This window comes from Scyliorhinus torazame, chromosome 18, assembly GCF_047496885.1.
Source record: "Scyliorhinus torazame isolate Kashiwa2021f chromosome 18, sScyTor2.1, whole genome shotgun sequence".
NCBI classification, from domain to species: Eukaryota; Metazoa; Chordata; class Chondrichthyes; order Carcharhiniformes; family Scyliorhinidae; genus Scyliorhinus; species Scyliorhinus torazame.
The window spans coordinates 120875278-120896187 of record NC_092724.1 but is presented as its reverse complement, the minus strand read 5'-3'; the positions used below and the strand labels follow the sequence as shown (position 1 = coordinate 120896187).

The 20910-nt window shown below is 48.6% G+C and overlaps 1 protein-coding gene across 3 annotated transcripts in view; it reads left to right on the top strand.

Moving 5' to 3' along the window:
• LOC140395474 (phosphoinositide 3-kinase regulatory subunit 6-like) overlaps positions 1 to 20910 on the top strand; it is a 174523-nt gene that overhangs the window by 107331 nt on the left and 46282 nt on the right. For all 3 annotated transcript variants that reach the window (XM_072483260.1, XM_072483262.1, XM_072483261.1), the window contains exons 10-11: positions 7258 to 7414; positions 13423 to 13509. In XM_072483260.1, the coding sequence (XP_072339361.1) occupies positions 7258 to 7414; positions 13423 to 13509 (244 nt within the window). The remainder of the gene's footprint in view (positions 1 to 7257; positions 7415 to 13422; positions 13510 to 20910) is intronic.

The window sequence follows — 20910 nt, the reverse complement described above, 5'->3', positions numbered from 1 at the left end:
ATGGCTATTCAAAGCGACGTGCATCGAACAAGGGGCCTGAATGGGAACGCGCGGCCAAGGCCGCACATAGTCCTATTTTGTACAGTGGGGAGCTCTGCTCGCCGGAACTCCCCATTGTAGAGAGAGATCGGTCGCCATTTTTAAATGGCGACCTAAACTTTGAGGCCCCCAAAACAATCGCCGACCTCCCTGCGCGCTCCCCCCCCCCCCATATGCAATATGAGAGGGTCCCTGGCCCACCCTGCACCCCCTCCAACACCCATGAAGGGCACCCCCATCCCGATTGGACACACGGAAAAAATGCCAGTTTGGCACCTTGGCAGTGCCAATCTGGCACCCCAGCAGTGCGTCTGCCAGCTGACAATGTCACCTGGACACCATGGCACTGCCAGGGTAGCGAGGTAACACCAATAGTGCCAGGGCACCACCCTGCCGAAAGAGCATGCCGCTGGTGCCTCCGATCTCCTTGGAGACCCCCAAAAGCGACTAAATACCGAGAATTCACAGATTAACGGTTTTGTTATTGTTCTTATAATGACCAGATAGATATCTTCCTTCTTCTCCCCTTCCAGATACATCATGATGGGAATTGTGTTATTTTTCTTTTTAGCTAAATATTTGGAAGAATGTAAAGTTTCTAGCCTTCAAGCGTCACTTTCATTGTTTATTTTTTGTTGCAAACCTCGCTACCTTTTGTGCTTTCTGGAAATCATGTTCAAAATAATTTCTTCTCTCAGCATTAAAGGTTTCATGTGAAATAAGGCCAGTTAACCTTAATCACTCGTGAGGTAATCTCAACCAATACGCTGTCGTCCACAGTGGAAAAAGTGTTTCAGAATTTTTATTAATTGAATGCTATTGACAGAGTGGAAATGGAAAAGAAAGTGAGAGCGGGGCCCTGCTAACAATGAGACCCCACTGCCTCCCACAACTACCCTGACAACACCGAAATCGGGATCCATGCTGGGCGCCGATCGGCTTCTGATCTGACCCACCCGCTACCGTTGACAAGATCCGGATCCAGCCTAGACGTGGCGAAAACCAATAATTACCAATTAATGCCAATCCCAAAATTGTAAACGGGACGGACCCCCTATCTAATGGCCTCCCGTCATCTAGCCGGCTCCCCAGCAAGTATGCACGTGGTTACCCTTTTAGCACACCTATTTAAAAACTTGAAGCTAGCACAATGGCTGCTGTGGGATTCGGATGAGGTGAGTAGCTATGTTCGAGATTGGGTAATCAGCCGGTGAGCGCTGGGGCTGCTGCCCCCAGGGGGGACGGGCTCAGTCAAGTTGGGTGGGTCAGCCGTCATCGGTGGGGGTCGCCCCAGGGGGGGATGAGGTGCTTAGCGCCCACGTGTCCAACATGCCACTCCCCCCCCCAACCCCCGCCCCTCTCCCCGGATATTTATACCCATACCAGGGACAACTTCAGCTGCTGCCTGGCTGTCCCACCGAACAACCCAGGACAGAGCCCTGTCCGTGGTAATATGCTGAAGGTCACTTTAACGCCCACCGACCATGGCGGCCTCTGGCTGCACAGCTGAAGGCCATCGCTAATAGGAAAGAGGTGCTGTTAGTTACATGGGCACTTTACAGCCCCCAGGTAACCTTCCCGGCTGGAGTGTAGTGCGCAGGGGCCCTTACTGTGGCCAAGGATGCGTGTACAGGGCTGGTTCACCCAGCACAACCGGCTTGTTGGATGACGCCCTGAGAAATGGCCGGGAACGTGAGGCTTGGGGGACCCGAGGGTCCCCAGGGGGGAACCCCGAAACAATTGTCAGTCTCTCGCCCTCTCCAATTCCTTACAGATATCACATTATGGACGTGATTATGGACCCCAAGCAGCTGTCCTCACGGTGCTGCTGGCAGGCCAGTGGGCGGACACCACATATGGTGGCAGCAGCATCGACAGAAGCTCGAGGCGACAGCCCATGGGCAGCTGCCCACCCCACACGCTGAGGACCCTGCCGCCCAGCGGGCCGGGGAGGGACCCAGAGGGGGAGGCCTGTGACAGCCCAAGGTGTGCAGGCGTCGCTGGTCGTTTGAGGAGATGTCGGCAGCATGTGTCGCAGGAGTCTCCGCCTCAACAAGGAGACGGTGCAGCCTCTGTGCCATGCCCTTGCGGAATTGGCACCACGTGGAGGAGGAGGATACCCGCTCCTGGCGGCCATCCAGATCACCGCAGCTCCGAACCTTTACACCTCGAGTTCATTCCTGGGAACGAACAGGGACTTGTGTGGCATTTCCCAACCTACAGCCCACAAGTGCGTCCTGAAGTCACAGATGCCCTGTTTGCCCGGGCAGCTGACTTTATAAGCTTTGACCTATACCAAGTCCATCAAGATGCCCAGGTAGCAGGATTCCCCACCATCACTGGAACATCCCAGGTCCAGGGGGTTTTGATTGTATGTATTTCACCTTGCGCGCACCAGGCGGTCCAGGAGAGGTCTTCATTAATGGTAAGGGGGTCCACTCTCTGAACATCCAGCATATGTGCGATCACCACCTCCAGATCATACACGTGTGTGCACGCTTCTCAGGGAGTGTGCACAACAGGTATATTCTGGGGCAGTCGGACATCCCTGGCCTCATCAAGGGACACCCAGGTATGACCGGTTGGCTCATGGGGGATAAGGGGTACCCACTGAGGCCCTGGCTAATGATGGAGATCAATGCGGAGACCCGATATAATGAGGCCTATGTGGCCACCCGGGCTGTCATTGAGCGGTGCATCAGACTGCTTAAAATGTGGTTCTGATGCCTTGACCGCTCTGGTGATACATTGGTGTCGACCCCTCGGAGAGTCGCCTACTTTGTGGTGGTCTGCTGTGCCCTCCTCAGCCTGGCACAGCAGCGGGGCGACGTAATGGAGGTGAAGGAGGAGGCAAATGCGGCCCAGTCTGAGGAGACGGTCGAGCAGGAGCCTGACTAGGAGAGGCTGGAGGATGAGCCCAGGGAGAACCCGCGGGAGCAGCCAGAGGATGGAGGACAGTCGGCGGCGAGGGTCTGGCATGCCCGGAGGACCAGGGAGGCCCTCCTCCTTGCCCTTTCTCATAGTACGTGGCTTCGTCTGTCAACTCAACCCTTCCCCCTTCCCACCTACATGTTCCCCCCCCCACTCCCCCCGATCCACCTGTCCCCCTGCCCCTTGATCGCCCTGTCCCACCCTCTCTGGGTTACATCACTCGAAGGTGATGGGCCCATGTCGGTGCTGTCAGCGAGTCAATATTCAAGGTAGAGGGGTGATGATAACCCGCTGTGAGGTGAACTCTGGTGCTCCTCAATCTATGCCATGGTTGCCCTGGGGCTTGGGTGGGGGTGCAGAACAGCCTGCAGTGCAGAATAACGTGACAGAGAGGCTTCACATATCCTGGATGTAACATAGAATCATAGAATTTACAGTGCAGAAGGAGGCCATTCGGCCCATCGAGTCTGCACCGGCTCTTGGAAAGAGCACCCTACCCAAGGTCAACACCTCCACCCTAACCCCATAACCCAGTAACCCCACCCAACACTAAGGGCAATTTTGGGACACTATGGGCAATTTAGCATGGCCAATCCACCTAACCTGCACATCTTTGGACTGTGGGAGGAAACCGGAGCACCCGGAGGAAACCCACGCACACACGGGGAGGATGTGCAGACTCCGCACAGACAGTGACCCAAGCCGGAATCGAACCTGGGACCCTGGAGCTGTGAAGCATTTGTGCTATCCACAATGCTACCGTGCCGCCCATGTTTTAATGGTGAACAATCGTGACCATAACTGTTCCGAGCTAGCGGAGAGAGAGAGACGAGGACCCCGGATGGGCCGGCACCATCAGATGGAGATCCTGCGGGAGGTGGACAGGTGGTCAGTGAGAGGGAAAGATCATTATGCCTGGCATGAACAATTCACATGTGACAGGTCATTGGGGTGGAGGTGGCAAGCGGGACCAGTGCCAGGGGGCTGATGCCAACTCACCCACCTGGCCCGGTGGAGGTCGTTGACCTCCTTACGGCATTTATGATTTTGATTCTTGTTCTGCTGTGTGCGAGGCAAAGATGAGAAAATTTGCAGATGGCACAAAGTTGGGTAGGAGTTTGAACTGTGAGGAGGATGCAGAGGTCCTTCACCTGTGATTTGGACAAGTTGAGTGAGTGGGCGAATGAATGACAGATGCCGTATAGTTTGGATAAATACGAGGTTATCCACTTTGGTAGCAAAAAGGAGGAGGCAGAGTATTATCTGAATGGCCAGAAATCAGGAGAGGGGAATGGGTGTCCTCATATCAGGAATATTGGGGGCAGTTTTGGTCTCCTTATCTGAGGAAGGCTGTTCTTGCTCTAGAGGGAGTGCAGCAAAAGTTTACCAGACTGATTCCTGGGATGGCGGGACTGACGTGTGACGAGAGAATGAATCATTTAGAATTGTATTCGCTGTCTCACTCTATGCAGATGACCTGCTCCTCTATGTCTCAAAGCCACAGGAGGGACTGAAGACAATACTGCAAATGCTGAAAGAGTTTGGAACCTTCTCGGGCTACAAACTTAACCTGGGCAAAAGCGAGGCATTCCCAGTGAATCCAAAAAGGGGAGGGACAGAGCTGGAGGGGCTCCCGTTCAAAACGGCCCAGAACAAATTCCGCTACCTGGGGATCCAGATAGCCAGAGACTGGACACAAATCCACAAATGGAACCTGACCAGCCTGGTGGAGGAAGTAAGAAAAGACCTTCAACGGTGGGGCTCACTCCCACTCTCCCTGGCGGGAAGAGTGCAGACGATCAAGATGAACGTACTGCCAAGGTTCCTCTTCCTGTTCAGAGCCATCCTGATATTCACCCCCAAGACCTTTTTCCAAAACATAGACAGATTAATCATGGTGTTTGTGTGTGGGGCAAGAACCCGAGAATTCCCAAACCGACACTGCAAAGAGGGAAAGTCAGAGGGGGCCTGGCTCTACCGAACCTACAATACAACCACTGGGCAGCATCGGCAGAAAAAGTAAGGGGATGGGTACTAGAACCCAACACAGATTGGGTACAAATGGAGGAGGCATCCTGTAAAGGAACAACCCTCCGGACCCTGGCCACAGCAGCACCTCCATCCCCCTCAACACGGTACACAACAAGCCCAGTGGTAGCGGCCACGCTGAGAACGTGGACCCAGCTCAGACAGCACTTCGGGATAACCAAAATGTCCCTTATGGCCCCCATCTGTGGCAATCACAGATTCCCCCCAGCCATGCTAGATACCACCTTCAAAAGATGGAGGCGGGACGGGGGCACACTGACGGTCGGGGACTTCTACGTAGGGCGCAGAGTGGCGACACTAGACGAACTGACGAGGAAGTGGAAACTAGCAAGAGGACAGGAACTGAGTCACCTCCAAATAAAGCACTTCCTCCGCAAAGAGACAGTAGGGTACCACGGGGCCCCAGAAAGCACACTACTAGAGGACCTGATAGTCCCCCCCCTTCTCGTTGCTTGTGCCTATGTGGGAAAATATACGGACAGCTACTGGACAGAGCACGGACTCCACTGGAGGAGATCAGACAAAAATGGGAGGACAAACTGGGGACAGAGGTAGGATGGGGACTCTGGAGCGAAGCACTGAGCAGGGTGAACTCCACCTCCTCCTGCGCAAGGCTAAGCCTAATGCAGCTTAAAGTGGTGCACAGAGCGCACCTGACCAGAACCCGAATGAGCAGGTTCTTCCTTGAGGTGGAGGACAAATGTGAGCGGTGCCAGAGGGGCCCGGCCAACATGTTTTGGGCTTGCCCCAAGCTTGCTGGGTTCTGGACAGCCTTCTCCGAGGCAATGTCCAAGGTTGTGGGGGTGAGGGTGAAGCCATGGTCAATAGTGGCAATCTTCGGGGTATCGGAGCAGCCAGAGTTACACATGGGGAAGGGGGCCAACGCCCTTGCTTTCGCTTCCGTAATCGCACTCCGGAGAATCCTGCTCGGCTGGCGATCGGCAGCACCACCCAAAGCTGCAGACTGGCTCGCTGACCTCTCGGAATGTCTCCATGCGAGGGTCAGAGGAAGGCTTCCTGGATACTTGGGGGCAGTTCGCCGGCATGTTCCAAAACCTGTAAAATGTACGTACAGTTAGTCAAATGAAGGTTAAAACAAACCTCTGTGTAAAATAAAGCAAATTAGCACAGGCAAGAAAAATGTAATGTATTTAAGTAACAACTGTTTATAAATATGAGAAAAGCCAATAAAAAGATTTTCCCCCAAGAAAGGATTGTATTCGCTGGATTCAGAAGAATGAGGGGGGATCTCATAGAAACTTATAAAATTCTAACAAGACTAAACAGGGTAGATGCAAGAAGAATGTTCCCGATGGTGGGTGCGTCCAGAACCAAGGGCCACAGTCTGAGGATACGGGGTCGAGGAGAGTGAGGAGAAATTTCTTCACCCAGAGAGTGGTGAGCCTGTGGAATTTGCTACCACAGGGAGTAGTTGAGGCCAAAACATAGGTTTTAAAGGAGCAGTTAGATATGGCAGCGAAAGGAAACTAAATTTATGGGGGGAAAGCGGGATTAGGCTATTGAGTTGGATGATCAGCCATGATCATAACGAATGGCAGAGCAGGCTCGAAGGGCCGAATGGCCTCCTCCTGCTCCTATTTTCTGTGTTTCTGTTTTTCTATTCAATAACCTTTGCAACACACGAAGCAATTATCACTCTTGCTATAACACAAGATTCAGTTTGAAAGCGCGGAAAGTTAATTTATTTTAAATGCTTGGCTTGGCTTTTAAACATTGGGAGATGCTGCCTCACTATTGAATTGCCACCTCACGGTATAACTGCTGTGCGTTTTTGAGAAGGTCACACGTTTAACCTGCAAAGCTATTCACACCTCCTGTTGTGCGAATACATTCTATGCCATTTTATCCCCGTTGTGTGTCTCGGTTGACTGACGAGATAAGCAGGAGGAAGAAATGTGGGTGACCACCACAAAAATTCGCTCCATCCACTAAAGTTTTCCACTACAGCTCGTCTGTGGCAGCAGAGGATCAGTGACCTTTTAGTCAGAATGTCGCAGATGGTGCAGACCCGTCAAGAGTCCCCAGCATTTTCTGCTATAATTTCCGATTTCCAATACCTGTCGGATGTCGGTTTTGCAGAGGCTTTCTTTTGAACGCCAACGTACATTGAGCAGGCTCATTCTTTTGGCGCAGTTCCAAAGCGCGTTAACTGTATTGAGTTAAACATTAATCAGCAAATGATGATCCTGCAATATCAATAGCATTTCTCTGTTCCAGAATGAACCCTGCAACGTGATTGAGGCCTATTTCCAGGAAGTGGTTGCTATCACAGAGCAATCTTGTTTTTCCTCAGAGGAGGTGACGACAGCCCAGAAGAAACACATTAGTAAACTGCAACAACTTTACCAGAAAATAATGAGCTCTGCACACGAAGGTGGGTGAGAACTGATAGCTAAATTCATTGCACCATCTGACAAGGTTTACTGAAGAATGTGCCTGTTTTATCAAAACAAGAAGGTTAAGATTTATGAACAGGTATTCACAATGAGTTCATTGAAAACTTTCACAGCTTGAGACTAACGAATGTAGAAATTGCAGTAAACTGTCAAATGGTGTTACCTCTCCCGTATCGTTTGTTGTCACATAGTTTTGGATACTCCCCCTAATCTGCCCACAGACCTCCTCTTCCGCCAACAGTCCCACGTCCAATCTCCAGAGAGGGCGCTGCCCTCTCTCTGCCCTCAGTCTCAAGTCCGCCCAGTGCGGAGCATGGTCCGAGACCGCAATGGCCGAGTACTCTACCCCCTCCACCCCTGGGATTAGCGCCCTGCTCAACACAAAAAAATCAATCCGAGAGTACACTTTATGCACGTGGGAGAAGAAAGAGAACTCCTTCGCCCTTGACCGAGCGAATCTCCACGGATCCACTCCCCCCCCCCCCCCCCCCCCCATCTGGTCCATGAAACAGCTCAGGACCTTGGCCGCTGCCGGCCGTCTCCCCGACCTGGACTTAGACCGGTTCAGAGCCGGGTCCAGGACTGTGTTGAAGTCCACCCCCCCCCGCCCCCCCATTATCAAATTGTTTGACTCCAAGTCCGGTATCTTACTCAGCATGCGCTTCATGAATTCCGCGTCATCCCAATTCGGGGTATAAACGTTCACTAGCACCACCCGGGCCCCCTGTGGCTTACCACTCACCATAATGTACCTGCCCCCTTTGTCCGCCACAATACTTCCCGCCTCAAATGCCACCCGTTTGCTTACCAGGGTTGCGGCCCCCCTGGTCTTTGCGTCCAACCCCGAGTGGAACACCTGGCCCACCCATCCCTTCCTCAGTCTAGTTTGGTCAGCGAGTTTTAAGTGCGTCTCCTGTAGCATGGCTACTTCTGCCTTTAATCCCTTTAAGTGCGAGAACACGCGGGCCCTTTTGACCGGCCCATTTAGGCCCCTGGTCAGGGGGTTGACCAAACCCCCCCCCCCTGCTGACTAGCCATCTCTTTTTTTCGCCCAGCCACGTGCCCGTGCCCCCCGCTCACTCAAGCCCTCCCGCCGGAGGCTCTCCATCTGTTCCCGAAAGTTGGCTCCCCTTCAGCCAGCAAAGCAGCATCCCATTCCTCCCCCCCCCCCCCCCCCCCCCAACCCCTCAATCCCAATCCCCCATGTCAAGCCCCCGCTTAACACTAACTCTCCCCCCATTGCACTTCCGTAAATCAGCTGACCCAGGCCGCTCCCGCCTCTAGCTCCAATCCTACTGTTGTCTCCTTCTTCGGGCCCCCAACCTCCCCTCCCCCAAGGGGTAAGAGAGAGAGAGCCACCCCATTCTTCCCGTGTAAAAGAAAACAATGAACAAACTCCGGGCGTTGCCCCGAACAACGAACGACCTCCCCCCTGGCGAGCTGCCCTCACTGACGGGCCCATCTCCCCCTTCTGCGGCGTGGCTCCGCGAAAGCAGAGAGCTGGCAAAGGACCCCGAGGATAAAAACAAAGAGAGAACGGGGCAAACCAACATAACATAGCCCCCTCCCCAGCCCCCATACAACTTGCACTCTGCTTCCAATCTTACATTAGGACAGCACCCGGTTACACCTCGTCACCCGGCGTTCCAACAACGTGCAGCTGCCCATTAGTTCAAGTCCAACTTCTCATTCTTAATGAATGTCCACGCCTCGTCCGGCGTATCAAAGTCGTGATGCCGGCCTTGGTACGTGACCCACAGCCTCGCCGGATGTAGCAGCCCGAACTTCACCCCTTTGTTGTGGAGGGCCACCTTGGCCCGCACGCCTCTTAGCCTGATCTGCTCCCCAGTCCTGGTAAATCTGAATCTCACAGTTCTCCCATTTACTGCTTCGCTCCCTCTTTGCCCACCGCAGGACACGTTCCTTGTCTGTGTAGCGGTGGAATCTTATCACCATAGCCCTCGGCGGTTCGTTCGCCCCAGGCTTCCTTGCCAGGACTCTGTGCGCCCCGTCCAGTTCCAGGGACCGCGGGCTTCTCCACCCTGCGCTCGCATCCGACCCCTCCGCACCTTCGGGGAGGCCCAGGATTCGCAGGTTCTGCCTCCTCGACCTATTTTCAAGGTCTTCCAGTTTCTCCTGTCACCTTTTGTGCAGGGCCTCGTGCGCCTCCACCCTGACCGCCAGGCCCAAGATCTCATCCTCATTTTCACAGACCTTTTTTTCCACTTCTTTGATCGCCTTCTCCTGCATCTTCTGAGTCTCCACCATCCTTTCCATGGAAGCCTTCATAGGGGCCAGCATCAACGTCTTGAGCTCTGTGAAGCAGCTTCTCACAATCTCCTGCTGCTCCCGCGACCACTGGGCCCGCGCCTCCTGGTCCGCGCCGGCCGCCATTGTCTCATTTTGCACTCGTTCCCCTCGTTTCACCGATCCAGCCTTCTTTACTGCCCCACTCCTGGTCCACTCCATACAGCGCTGGGGGGAGCCTCACCAGCATTTACTGCCCCACCGGAGATCGCTGCCAAAGTGCCGCTAAAGGTCCGTTAACGGGCCCAAATGTCCGATCTCGGCGGGAGCTGCTGAACGTGCGACCTGGCCAGGCACGGCCGCAATCGGAAGTCGCCTCTTTAATTGTCAATGGGAGGTTAGTTGTATATCAAGAGCATGGCTCTGTACTTTTGTATAAATGGGAGTGGGCAGTCAAACAGTCAAGATTACGCTGATGGGTTCAAGATTGGAAACCCCAGCAGAGAGCCTTTGTTTGAGGGGCTGGGCAGCGTTTAGAGAGAGAGAGAAAGAATGCTGTTCTGAACAGTTACAGAGGAAAAGGCTTTGGAAATCAATCGAGCGATGTCATGAGACGAGGCCCAACCTGTCCCAGGATGACGTTGCCTGCGACCCAAACCCGCCTCCTCCTCCTCCTCCCCCCGCTCCCCCCCCCCCCCCCCCCCCCCGCAACCCCAAAATCGAAACCAGCACCTGGGACCCCGCCGGACGCAACCATTTACCTTCAACAAGATCAGACTTCTTCCATCGGATCCTGGGATCATCCAGAAGCTGCCGCCGACCGAGGAAGCGAGGGAAATGTGGCGGTCTGCACGTGGGACTAAGCCAACGCGGTTTCAAGTCTCCTCTCCCCAGGATACTCCTGGCAAATGTCTTTTGTTTTAATAAAGTTTGTTTATAAAATAACCAAGCCTTTATTTCTTACATTATCACTCCTGGAATAAATCGATCTTTCCACACCGTCTTAAAACCTCAAAAGCTTTGGCTCTGGTTCAGTCTCTTAGCCGCTGTTGAGAGCTGGTCAGGTGTCTGTAACAACAGTTAATCAGGCTGCCAAGCTAGATAAGTATCCAATCCCGAGAATTGAATCTGCAAAGCTGGCATGAGGTCAGTCTTACGCAAATGTTGTTCAGAGTCATGTGTGCTGGCAATTCAAATTAGATGACACTTCCTGGGGATATGTCACAATAAACACAGAGCTATTCCAGTATGCATGCCTGCCTTTTGGCTTGTCTTTGATATTGGCAATATTCCAAAGGGCAATGGAGATTCTGCCACGGGCTACCGCAGGTTGTAGTGTACCTTGATGATGTCCTTATAACTGGATCGATAGAGGCCGAGCATCTAGAAAACTAAGAAGAGTTGTTGAAGAGATATCAAGAGACTGGAGTTCTCCTCAACAAAGTGAAGTCCACCTTTCTAGTCACTAAGGTGACCCACTTGGATGCACAAGTCCAGGCCCTAAAGGAGGCACCTACCCCCACAAACACAATTGAACTCAAATCTTTTTTTATTGGTTTTGCATTTATTTATAACAACATTGCAAGGAACGCCACACAAAAATCTAGAGGAGTCTACAAAATGGGAATATGAAAGGAAGATCAACAGGAATGCATACAAATATAACATATATATATAGATAGGGGGCCCCTAACTTTGGGTCCCCAGTGATTGGTTACCGCAGCCATACTGTCTTCATTATTCGCTCTGAGGTCTGGATCTTCCTCTCCCAAGTTCTACTCTTGCTATTTTTCCAGCTCCATGACTGGTTTGAAGGCATTTCCTTGGATAGTTGTTAGTTTAGGGTGAGGGTGGAGGTTTTTTTTGTTATTTTGATAACAGATATATGGGTTAAAATGGCCTAAATTGAAGTTCCCAAGGGAGAGCCACCTTTTGTGCAACCACTCAGCACATCGCCACCATCGATAGTCCACTCACATCTTTTTTGGGGATGGTAAACCACTATGGACATTTTCTACCAAACACGTCAACAGTATTGGCCCCCTTGCATATTCTGCTAAAGAAACACCATAGTTGGTCTTGGAAAGCTCCCCCGGAGGATGCTTTCAACAGAGTAAAGCAATTGCTATATTCCTCAAACCTGTAAGTACACTTCAACCCATGGAAAAAACTAATATAGACCTGCGATGCCTCTCCATTATGTTGTTGGTGTGGTGTTGTCCCATGAGATGGGTCTGAAAGGACGAGGACGATAGGGTATGTGCCAGAACCCCCTCAGAGGATGAAAAAGGCCACTCACAAGTCGAAAAGGAAGGACTATAAATAGTTTTTGGCATGAAGAAATTCCACGAGTACTTACATGACGGACACTTTACCATTGTTTCTGACCACAAACTGGTCTTGGGTTTCTTCAAACAGGACAAGGCTATCCCACTGATCACCTTGGCAAGAATTAAACAATGGCGTTAACTCTGTCCGCCTATGAATACACTTTCAAGCACCAGCATGGAACACACAAAGCAAATGCGATGGATGCTCTTGGCTGCATTCCAGTCCAGATGAAATCATCGGGGCATTAAATCTTTTAGACACATTGCCAGCCTCGGCGAAACCAATGTGTCCAGTGTGAGAATTGCCTGTGCTAGATGAGGTAACCATTGTTGCAGATCCTGTTAATGTCGAAACTTTGGAAGCATCTCAGACAACACAATTATGCCACTCGACAAGAAACAGTAAACCCCCTCAAAGATTTGATTTATAATTGTCCACTAATTACAAAATGTTGAGTTAGTATTTAGTATGAAGTTAATCAGTAATTGAAAATTGTATAAATGATTTAAAGGGAGAGGGATGATTGTCCCTTTTTTTTCTTTTTAAAAATAAATTTAGAGTACCCAATTAATTTTTTCCAATTAAGGGGCAATTTAGCGTGGGAAATCCAACTACCCTGCACATCTTTGGGTTGTGGGGGTGAAACCCACGCAAACACAGAATGTTACCTGCCACTTACTAGCCCAAACCTTAATGTTGTCCAGTTATTGCTGTGCGCAGACAAGAACTGCTTCCTTATCTGAGGAGTTCCAAATGGCACTGAACATTGTGCAATCATCAGCGAACATTTCCACTCTGACCTTATGATGGTGGGATGGTCATTGATGAAGCAGCTCAATATGGTTGGAAATAAGACACTGCTGTAGGGGCTCCTTGGGGCAATATCCTAGGTTTGAAACGATGAGCCTCCAACAACCACAACCAAATTCCTTTGTGCTGGGTATGACTCCAGCCAGTGGAGAGTTTTCCCATGATCCCTATTTACTTCAATTTAACAGGTCCTTGATGCCATACTGGGACAAATGCTATCTGAGATGGACCATCCACTTGGCACTGTATGACTTTAGGTGACTGCAAATGCTTCAGCCTTGTCGTTTGACCAACATGCTGGGCTCCCCCATCATTCAGCTTTGGGATGTTCATGAAGTCTCATCCTTCAATTTTGTTGTTTACTTGTACACTACTGGTCAAAACTGGTTGCGGTAGAACTGAATGTCTTTGATTTGATTACTTTCTTTACTATGCTTACAGCGAGATAGCACTTAATCAATCATGTTAAGTGTTCATCTCCACCTGTAACCATTTCTGAGCGATACATTTTATTTATATTGTGAAATTTTATGGCACAAATAGCCTCACAGCGTGAGAGCATAGGATATTAAAGCAGTGTGGTAATTTATGTTTTTAGTGCTTCCTCCAAATGACAGGCTACAGAATATTCTCCTGCCAAATCCAGATATCAGCTTATTCATGTGGAAAGAAGATGACCAACTCTGTGAGTGTATTTTGTTCTAACACTATCATGTCTATAGTAGGATTCTGAAATGTATTGTACATTCTTGCTTAAGAAGAAATGATTTCATGCAACATCCCAAACATGAGCCATTTCCATTTTCAAATGTTTTCAAAAAAGCAAATGTTTAGAAAATGGCAATGAAATATATAATGATTGAAATGAAAGGGCGAATGTTTTACATATTCTATTTTCCATGTGCAGTCCTTGCTCTTTGACAAACTTGTCTTGGAAGAGAATCTATCTTATAAGCATTTATTGCAAAAGGACTGGAGTATAAAAGTAGAGAAGTGTTGTTGCAATTGTACAGGGTGTTGCTGAGACCACATCTGGAGTACTGTGTCCAGTTTTGGTCTCCTTATTTGAGGAAGGATGTGGTGGCATTGGAGGCAGTACAGAGGAGGTTCGCCAGATTGAGTCCAGGGATGCAAGGGTTGACGTATGAGGAGAAATTGAATATTTTGGGATTATACTCACTGGAGTTTAGAAGGATGACAGGGGACCTGATTGAGGTATATAAAATACTAAAAGGGATTGATAAAGTATATGTAGACCAAATGTTCTTCTTTGTGGGGCAATCTGGAATGAGAGATCACAGATACAGGTTGAGAGACGGAAGATTTAGAACTGAGATAAGGAGGAACTGCTTCTCGCAGAGGGTGGTGAATTTGTGGAACTCGCTGCCCCATAGTGCGGTGGAATCTGAGTCATTAAATGGTTTCAAGAAGGAGATAGATATATAAAACAGGTTAAAGGGATATGGGGAACAGGTAGGGAGGTGGATTTGAGACGAGGAAGAGATCAGCTATGATCTGATTGAATAGTGGAGCAGGCTCAAAGGGCTGAATTGCCTATTTCTGTTCCTATGTTCCTATATGAATTAGGAGCAGAAGGCAACTCAACCCCTCAAGCCTGCTGCACCATTTAATACGATCATGGCTCAAGTTATAACCTCAACCCCACATTCCCATTATCACCTGATAACCCCCCCCCCTTGCTTGTCAAGAATTAAATAGCTCTGCCTTGAAAATATTCAAAGACACAACCTTTTGAGGAAGAGCGTTCCAAGGATTCATGTCCCTCTGAGAGAATAAATGCTCTACATCTCTGTCTTAAATAGGTGCTCCCTTCATTTTAAAGAGCGAATCCTAATCTCTAGATTCTCCCACAAGAGGAAGCATCCTTCCAGCATCCACCCTGCAAAATCCCTCCGTATCTTTTATAACGCAATCAAATTGCCTCTTCTAAAAGCTAGCGGACATAAGCCTAGCCTGTCCTACTTGCCACATAAGACAACCCTCGCAATCCAGATATTAATCTAGTAAACCTTGTCTGAAATGTTTCCATTGCATTTACTTCCTTATATAAGGAGACCAGCACTGTATATAGATGTGTTCTCACCTATATAACTGAAGCATGGCCTCTCACTTCCGCCCACAATAAACAATAAACAAACCTGCTTACTAACCATTTGCAATTCATGCACAAGGACACACAGATCCCTCTGCATCTCAGAACTCTGCGATCTCTCAACATTTAGATAATGTGCTTCTTTCCTCCTGCCAATATGGCCAATTTCACATTTTTCCGCATTTTATTTCATTTACCTGGTCACTCACTTTACCCATTTGTAGCCTCATTATGTCATTTTCATATCTTTCCTACCTATCTTTGTGACATCAGCAAATTCATTCAAGGCGGCATGGTGGCTCAGTGGTTAGCACTGCTGCCTCACATCTCCAGGGTCCCGGGTTCAATTCCGGCCTCAGGTGACTGTCTGTGTGGAGTTTACACTTTCTCCCCGTGTTTGCGTGGGTTTCCTCCGGGTGCTCCGGTTTCCTCCCACAGTCCACAGATGTGCAGGTGAGGTGGATTGGTCATGCTAAATTGCCCCCTAGTGTCCAAAAGGTTAGGTTGGGGCGACGGAGTTACAGGGATAAGATGGAAGTGCGGGCTTAAGTAGGGTGCTCTTTCCAAGGGCTGGTGCAGACTTGATGGGCCGAATGGCCGTCTTCTGCGCTGTAAATGCAATGATTCTATGATTTATATAAATTGTAAACATAATGGGTGAGATTTTCTGGCCTCCCAGTGATTCTCAGCGGTGGCGAGACCGGAAGATCTCGCCATCATGAACAACCATAGGATCTCGCCCATAAACCTAGAATATAGGAGCGGTGGAGGTCATTCAGCCTGTTGAGCTTGCTCCACCATTCATTATGATCATGACTGATCATCCAGCTCAGTAACCTTTTCCTGCTTTTCCCTCCATATCCTTTGATCCTTTTAGCTCCAAGAGCTATATCTAACCCTCTTTGAAAACATAACAATGTGTTGGCCTCAACTGCTTTATGTGGTAAAGAATTCCACAGACTCACCACTCTCTGGGTAAAGAAGCTTCTACTCATCTCACCATATCCTTAGACTGTGATTCGTTTTCCTGGACTGTCCACATCCTTCCTGTATCTACCCTGTCTAGTCCTGTTAGAATTTTATAGGTTTCTATGAGATCACCCCCTCATTCTTCTCAAACGCCAATGAATATAATCCTAACTGACTCAGCCTCTCCTCAAGGGTCAGTCTAACTATCCCAGGAATCTGTCTGGTAAACATCTGCTAAACTTGCCCCTTGACAAGAACATCCTTCCTCGGATTAGGAGACCAAAACTGCACACTATATTCCAGGTGTGGCCTCACCAAGACCCTGTATAACTGCAACAAGACAGCCCTGCTCCTGTATTCAAATTCTCTCACTATGAAGGCCAACATATCATTTGCCTTCTTCATCACCTGCTGCACCTGCATGCTTACTTTCAGCGACTCGTATACAAGGACACCAAGGTCTTGTTGCACATATCCCTCTCTCAATCTATAGCCATCAGATAACCTACCTTCCCATTTTTGCTAACAAAGTGGATAACCTCACATTTGTCCTCATTATACTGCATCTGCCATGCATTTTCCCATTCACTCAACTTGACCAAATCACATTGAAACATTTCTGTATCCTCTTCACAGCTCACCCTCCCAACCAGCCTTCCACCATTTGCAAATTTGGAAATATATTTATTTCCCTCATCTAAATCATTACTATACATTGTGAATAGTTGGGGTCCTAGCGCTGAACCCTACTGTACCTCACAAGTCACTGGCTGCCATTTGGAAAAATACTTGTTTATTCCTAATCTGTTTCCTGCCTACCAACCAGTTTTCTATCCTTCTCAATACACTACGCCCATTCCCATGCGCTTTTAATTTTACATGCTAAACTCTTACGTGAGACCTTTTCCAAAGCCATCTGAAAGTCCAAATAAACCACACCCATTTTCTCCCCCTCATCAATTGTTACATCCTTGAAGAATTTCAATAGATGTGCCGAGCAATAATTTTCCTTTCCTAAATCCACACTGACTCTGTCCAATCCTGCCAAAGTTGAAGCTCCAAATTTATATAAATCATAGACTCATCGAATTTGCAGCACAGAAGGTGGCCATTTGGCCCATCAAGACTGCACCGGCCCTTGGAAAGAGCACCTTACTTAAGCCCTATCCCTGTGTTGCACCACTTGTTACATCTTGCCAACTAGAAAATGACCCATTTCTGCCTACTCTGTTTCCTGTTAGCTAGCTGACTAATCTTCTATCCATGTCAATATGTTTCCCCCTACACCATGAGCTTTTATTTTCCACAATAATCTTTGATGTGACACCTTATCAAATGCATTTTGGAAATCTAAGTGCAGAACATCCACCGGTTCCTTTTTATCAACAGCACATGTTATCTTCCTCGAAGAACTCTAATAAATTGGTTAAACATGATTTCCCTTCCACAAAACCATGTTGACTCTGCCTGTTTGCATTGAAATTTTCAAACTGCCCTGCTGTAACATCTTCAATACCAGCGTCTTACATTTTCCCTATGATAGATATTAAGCTTGTCGTTTCTTGCTTTCTGTATCTCTCCATTTTTGATTAAAGGAGTTACATTCACTATTTTCCAATCTAATGGAGCCTTTCCCGAATCTAGAGAATATTGGAAAATTAAAGCCAACACGTCAACTTCTTTTAAGACCCTAGGATGAAGTCCACCCGGACCTGGGGATTTGGTAGCCCGCAGTTCTAATAATTTGCTCAGTACCACTTCCTTGGTGATTGTAATTTTCTTGAGTTCCTTCCTCTTTTCCACTTCTTGATTTACAGCTATTTCTGGAATGTTCCTTGTATCTTGTAAACTGAAGACCGATGCAAAATGCCTGTTCAATTCATCTCCTTATTTTCCATTATTAATCTCCCCAGACTCACTTTCTAAAGGACCAACACTCATTTTGTTAACTCTTGTCTTTTTTTAATAGCTATAGAAACTCTTGCTAACCGTCTTCATGTTTCTAACGAGCTTTCTCGCGTCGTCTCATTTTTCCATCCTTATTAATATTTTAGTCATTCTTTGCTGTTTTTAATATTTGTCCAATCTTCTGACTTACCGCCCATCTTTGTGATTATATGCTTTTCCTTTAAATGTGATACAACCTTTAATTTTCTTGTTAACCACTGATGTTGGTCCTCCCATTGTAGCTTTTCTTTCATTAGAATGTATCTATTCTGTATGTTCTGTAATATCCCCTTAAATGTCAGCCACTGCTCCTCTATTGACCTGTGCCTTAGCTTTGTTAAGTGAACTTATAACAATTTCAGCCTCATTTTGTAAAAAAAGACACATTGACAATGTCACAAATATGCATGATATGGGAAGAAAAAATGAAATGAAAATCGCTTATTGTCACAAGTAGGCTTCAAATGAAGTTACTGTGAAAAGCCCCTAGTCGCCACATTCCGGCGCCTGTTCGGGGAGGCTGGTACGGGAATCGAACCGTGCTGCTAGCCTGCCTTGGTCTGCTTTAAAAGCCAGCGATTTAGCCCAGTGTGCTAAACCAGCCCCTGCCCTGCAGGGTCAATAGGCAAAATTGAATGGGCAAAATTGTGGCAGATGGAATTCAATGTAAGCAGGCGTGAGGTTATCCATTTTGGACCAAAAAAGGGTAGAGCAGAATACTTTCTAAATGGAAAGAGGTTTGGTGCAGTTGATGGGCAAAGAGACTTGGGATTTCAGGTGCATAGATCCTAAAAATGCCATGAACAAGAGCAGAAAATAATCAAAAAGGCTAATGGAATGCTAGCCTTTATATCTAGAGGATTGGAGTATAAAGACACTGGGGTTATGCTGCAGCGATACTAAACCCTGGTTAGACCAGGGTTGGAATACTGTGAGCAGTTCTGGGCACCACACCTTAAGAAAGATATTTTGGTCTTGGAGGGAGCGCAACGTAGGTTTACAAAAATGATACCTGGACTACAGAGGTTAAGTTACGAGGAGAGGTTACCCAAATTAGAATACTACCTTGAGCTGAATCAAACTCAACCTCGGGCAGGATGATATAACATACCCTGTGGAGGGATTCACTCCACATCTCTTCCTCTTCCTTCAAAATGGGTCCCAGCTCCTCCTCCCACCTGGCCATCACCTCTTCTATCAGGGCCGGCTCCTCCCCCAAGATCCGTCCATACATCTCAAACATGCTGCCCTCCTCCAATCCTGCGCAGGAAAGAATCCTCTCCAATAAAGCAGACGGTGGCGCTACCGTAAACGTCGGGAATGTCCGACGAACAAAATCCCGTACCTGGAAGTGCCTAAATGTATCTGACCCCACCAGTCCAGCTTTGTCCTTCAGTTCCTCCAAGCCACCCTTCCAGAAACATATCCCTTACCCTCTCAAACCCCTTCCCTCTCCACTCCCAAATGTGGCTGAGGACAAGGTACCCCAAACGGGCCGGCCTGGTCTGATGGTGATCCTGCAGGGCAAGAGACATGAGGAAGGAAGCCTTGGGAAGGAATGGTCTGTGGGAGAGGGATGACACACTTGATATAGGGACATAATTTTGCAATGGGAGCTCTCTTGATTGCCACATACTGACCAGCACTTCAGGGATAACCCTCTCATCTATCTCTCCGGCTAACTCGATTGCCTCCTGCTCCGTGCAGATCTGCGCTCTTAATACCGGAATGCCGCCGCCGGATTTATCACACTCTTGCCTGTTATGGGCTGCCTTGTCCTAGGGGATACAGGAAGGACGTGGAGAGATGCATGGAAGTGAGTTACACGCGGTGGGGAGGGGGATCCTTAGCAGGTGGCATGTGTGTGCAAGGCACCTGGCCAAAGAGGACAATCGGATGTTGGGATTTGGCGGAGGGTGGGAGGTAAGGGAGATGCAGGCAGGTGGGTTTTGCTTGGCCTCTTGGGGATTGGGGGAAGGGTGACGTGAGGAGTGAGAGATAGGAGTGATGCCAGGGGCAACGAAGGAGATTGTCATCAACTTCAGGAAGCGTAGTGGAGAACATCCCCCATCTCCATCAATGGGAACGAAGTAGAAAGGGTCGAGAACTTCAAGTTTTTAGGTGTACAGATCACCAACAGCCTGTCCTGGACCCCCCATGCCGACACTATAGTTAAGAAAGCCCACCAATGACTCTACTTTGTCAGAAGACTGAGGAAATTTGGCATGGCAGCTACGACCCTCACCAACTTCTACAGATGCACCATAGAATGCATTCTTTCTGGTTGTATCACAGCTTGGTATGGAGCCTGCTCTGCCCAAGACCGCAGGAAACTACACAAGGTTGTGAATGTAGCCCAGTCCATCACGCAAACCAGCCTCCCATCCATCGACTCTGTCTATAATTCCCACTGCCTCAGAAAGGCAGCCAGCATAATTAAGGACCCCACGCACCCCGGACATACTCTCTTCCACCTTCTTCCGTCAGGAAAAAGATACCAAAGTTTGAGATCACGTTCCAACTGACTCAAGAACAGCTTCTTCCCTGCTGCCATTAGACTTTTGAATGGACCTACCTCGTATTAAGTTGATCTTTTCTCTACACCTTGCTATAACTAACATTATATTCTGCAGTCTCTCCTTCCTTCCCTATGTACGGTATGCAATGTTTGTACAGCATGCAAGAAACAATACTTTTCACTATACTAATACATGTGACAATAATAAATCAAATCAAATCAAGAGGTGGTGAGTCTCTCGAGCTGCCCTAAGAAGGTCATTTATTTTATTCTGGCTTTGCGTGCCGGTCCTCCTGGTGAGGCTGGCAGCACTCACTGATGTAGGAGTGGTTTCAAGACCTGTGTATTGAGTCAGCTTCCACGTGGGGTTATTCCCTGTGGCTCAGCTCAGTACAGAAAGGAACAAAACACCACAACCTGGACAAGATGGCTTATTTAATCAAGCTTGTTAAGTGTACACGGAGAACAGACTGGATATCGGCCAAGACCTGTTCTGCCGAACAAAGACCCGAACACAGTAATTAGACAACGTTCAAAAA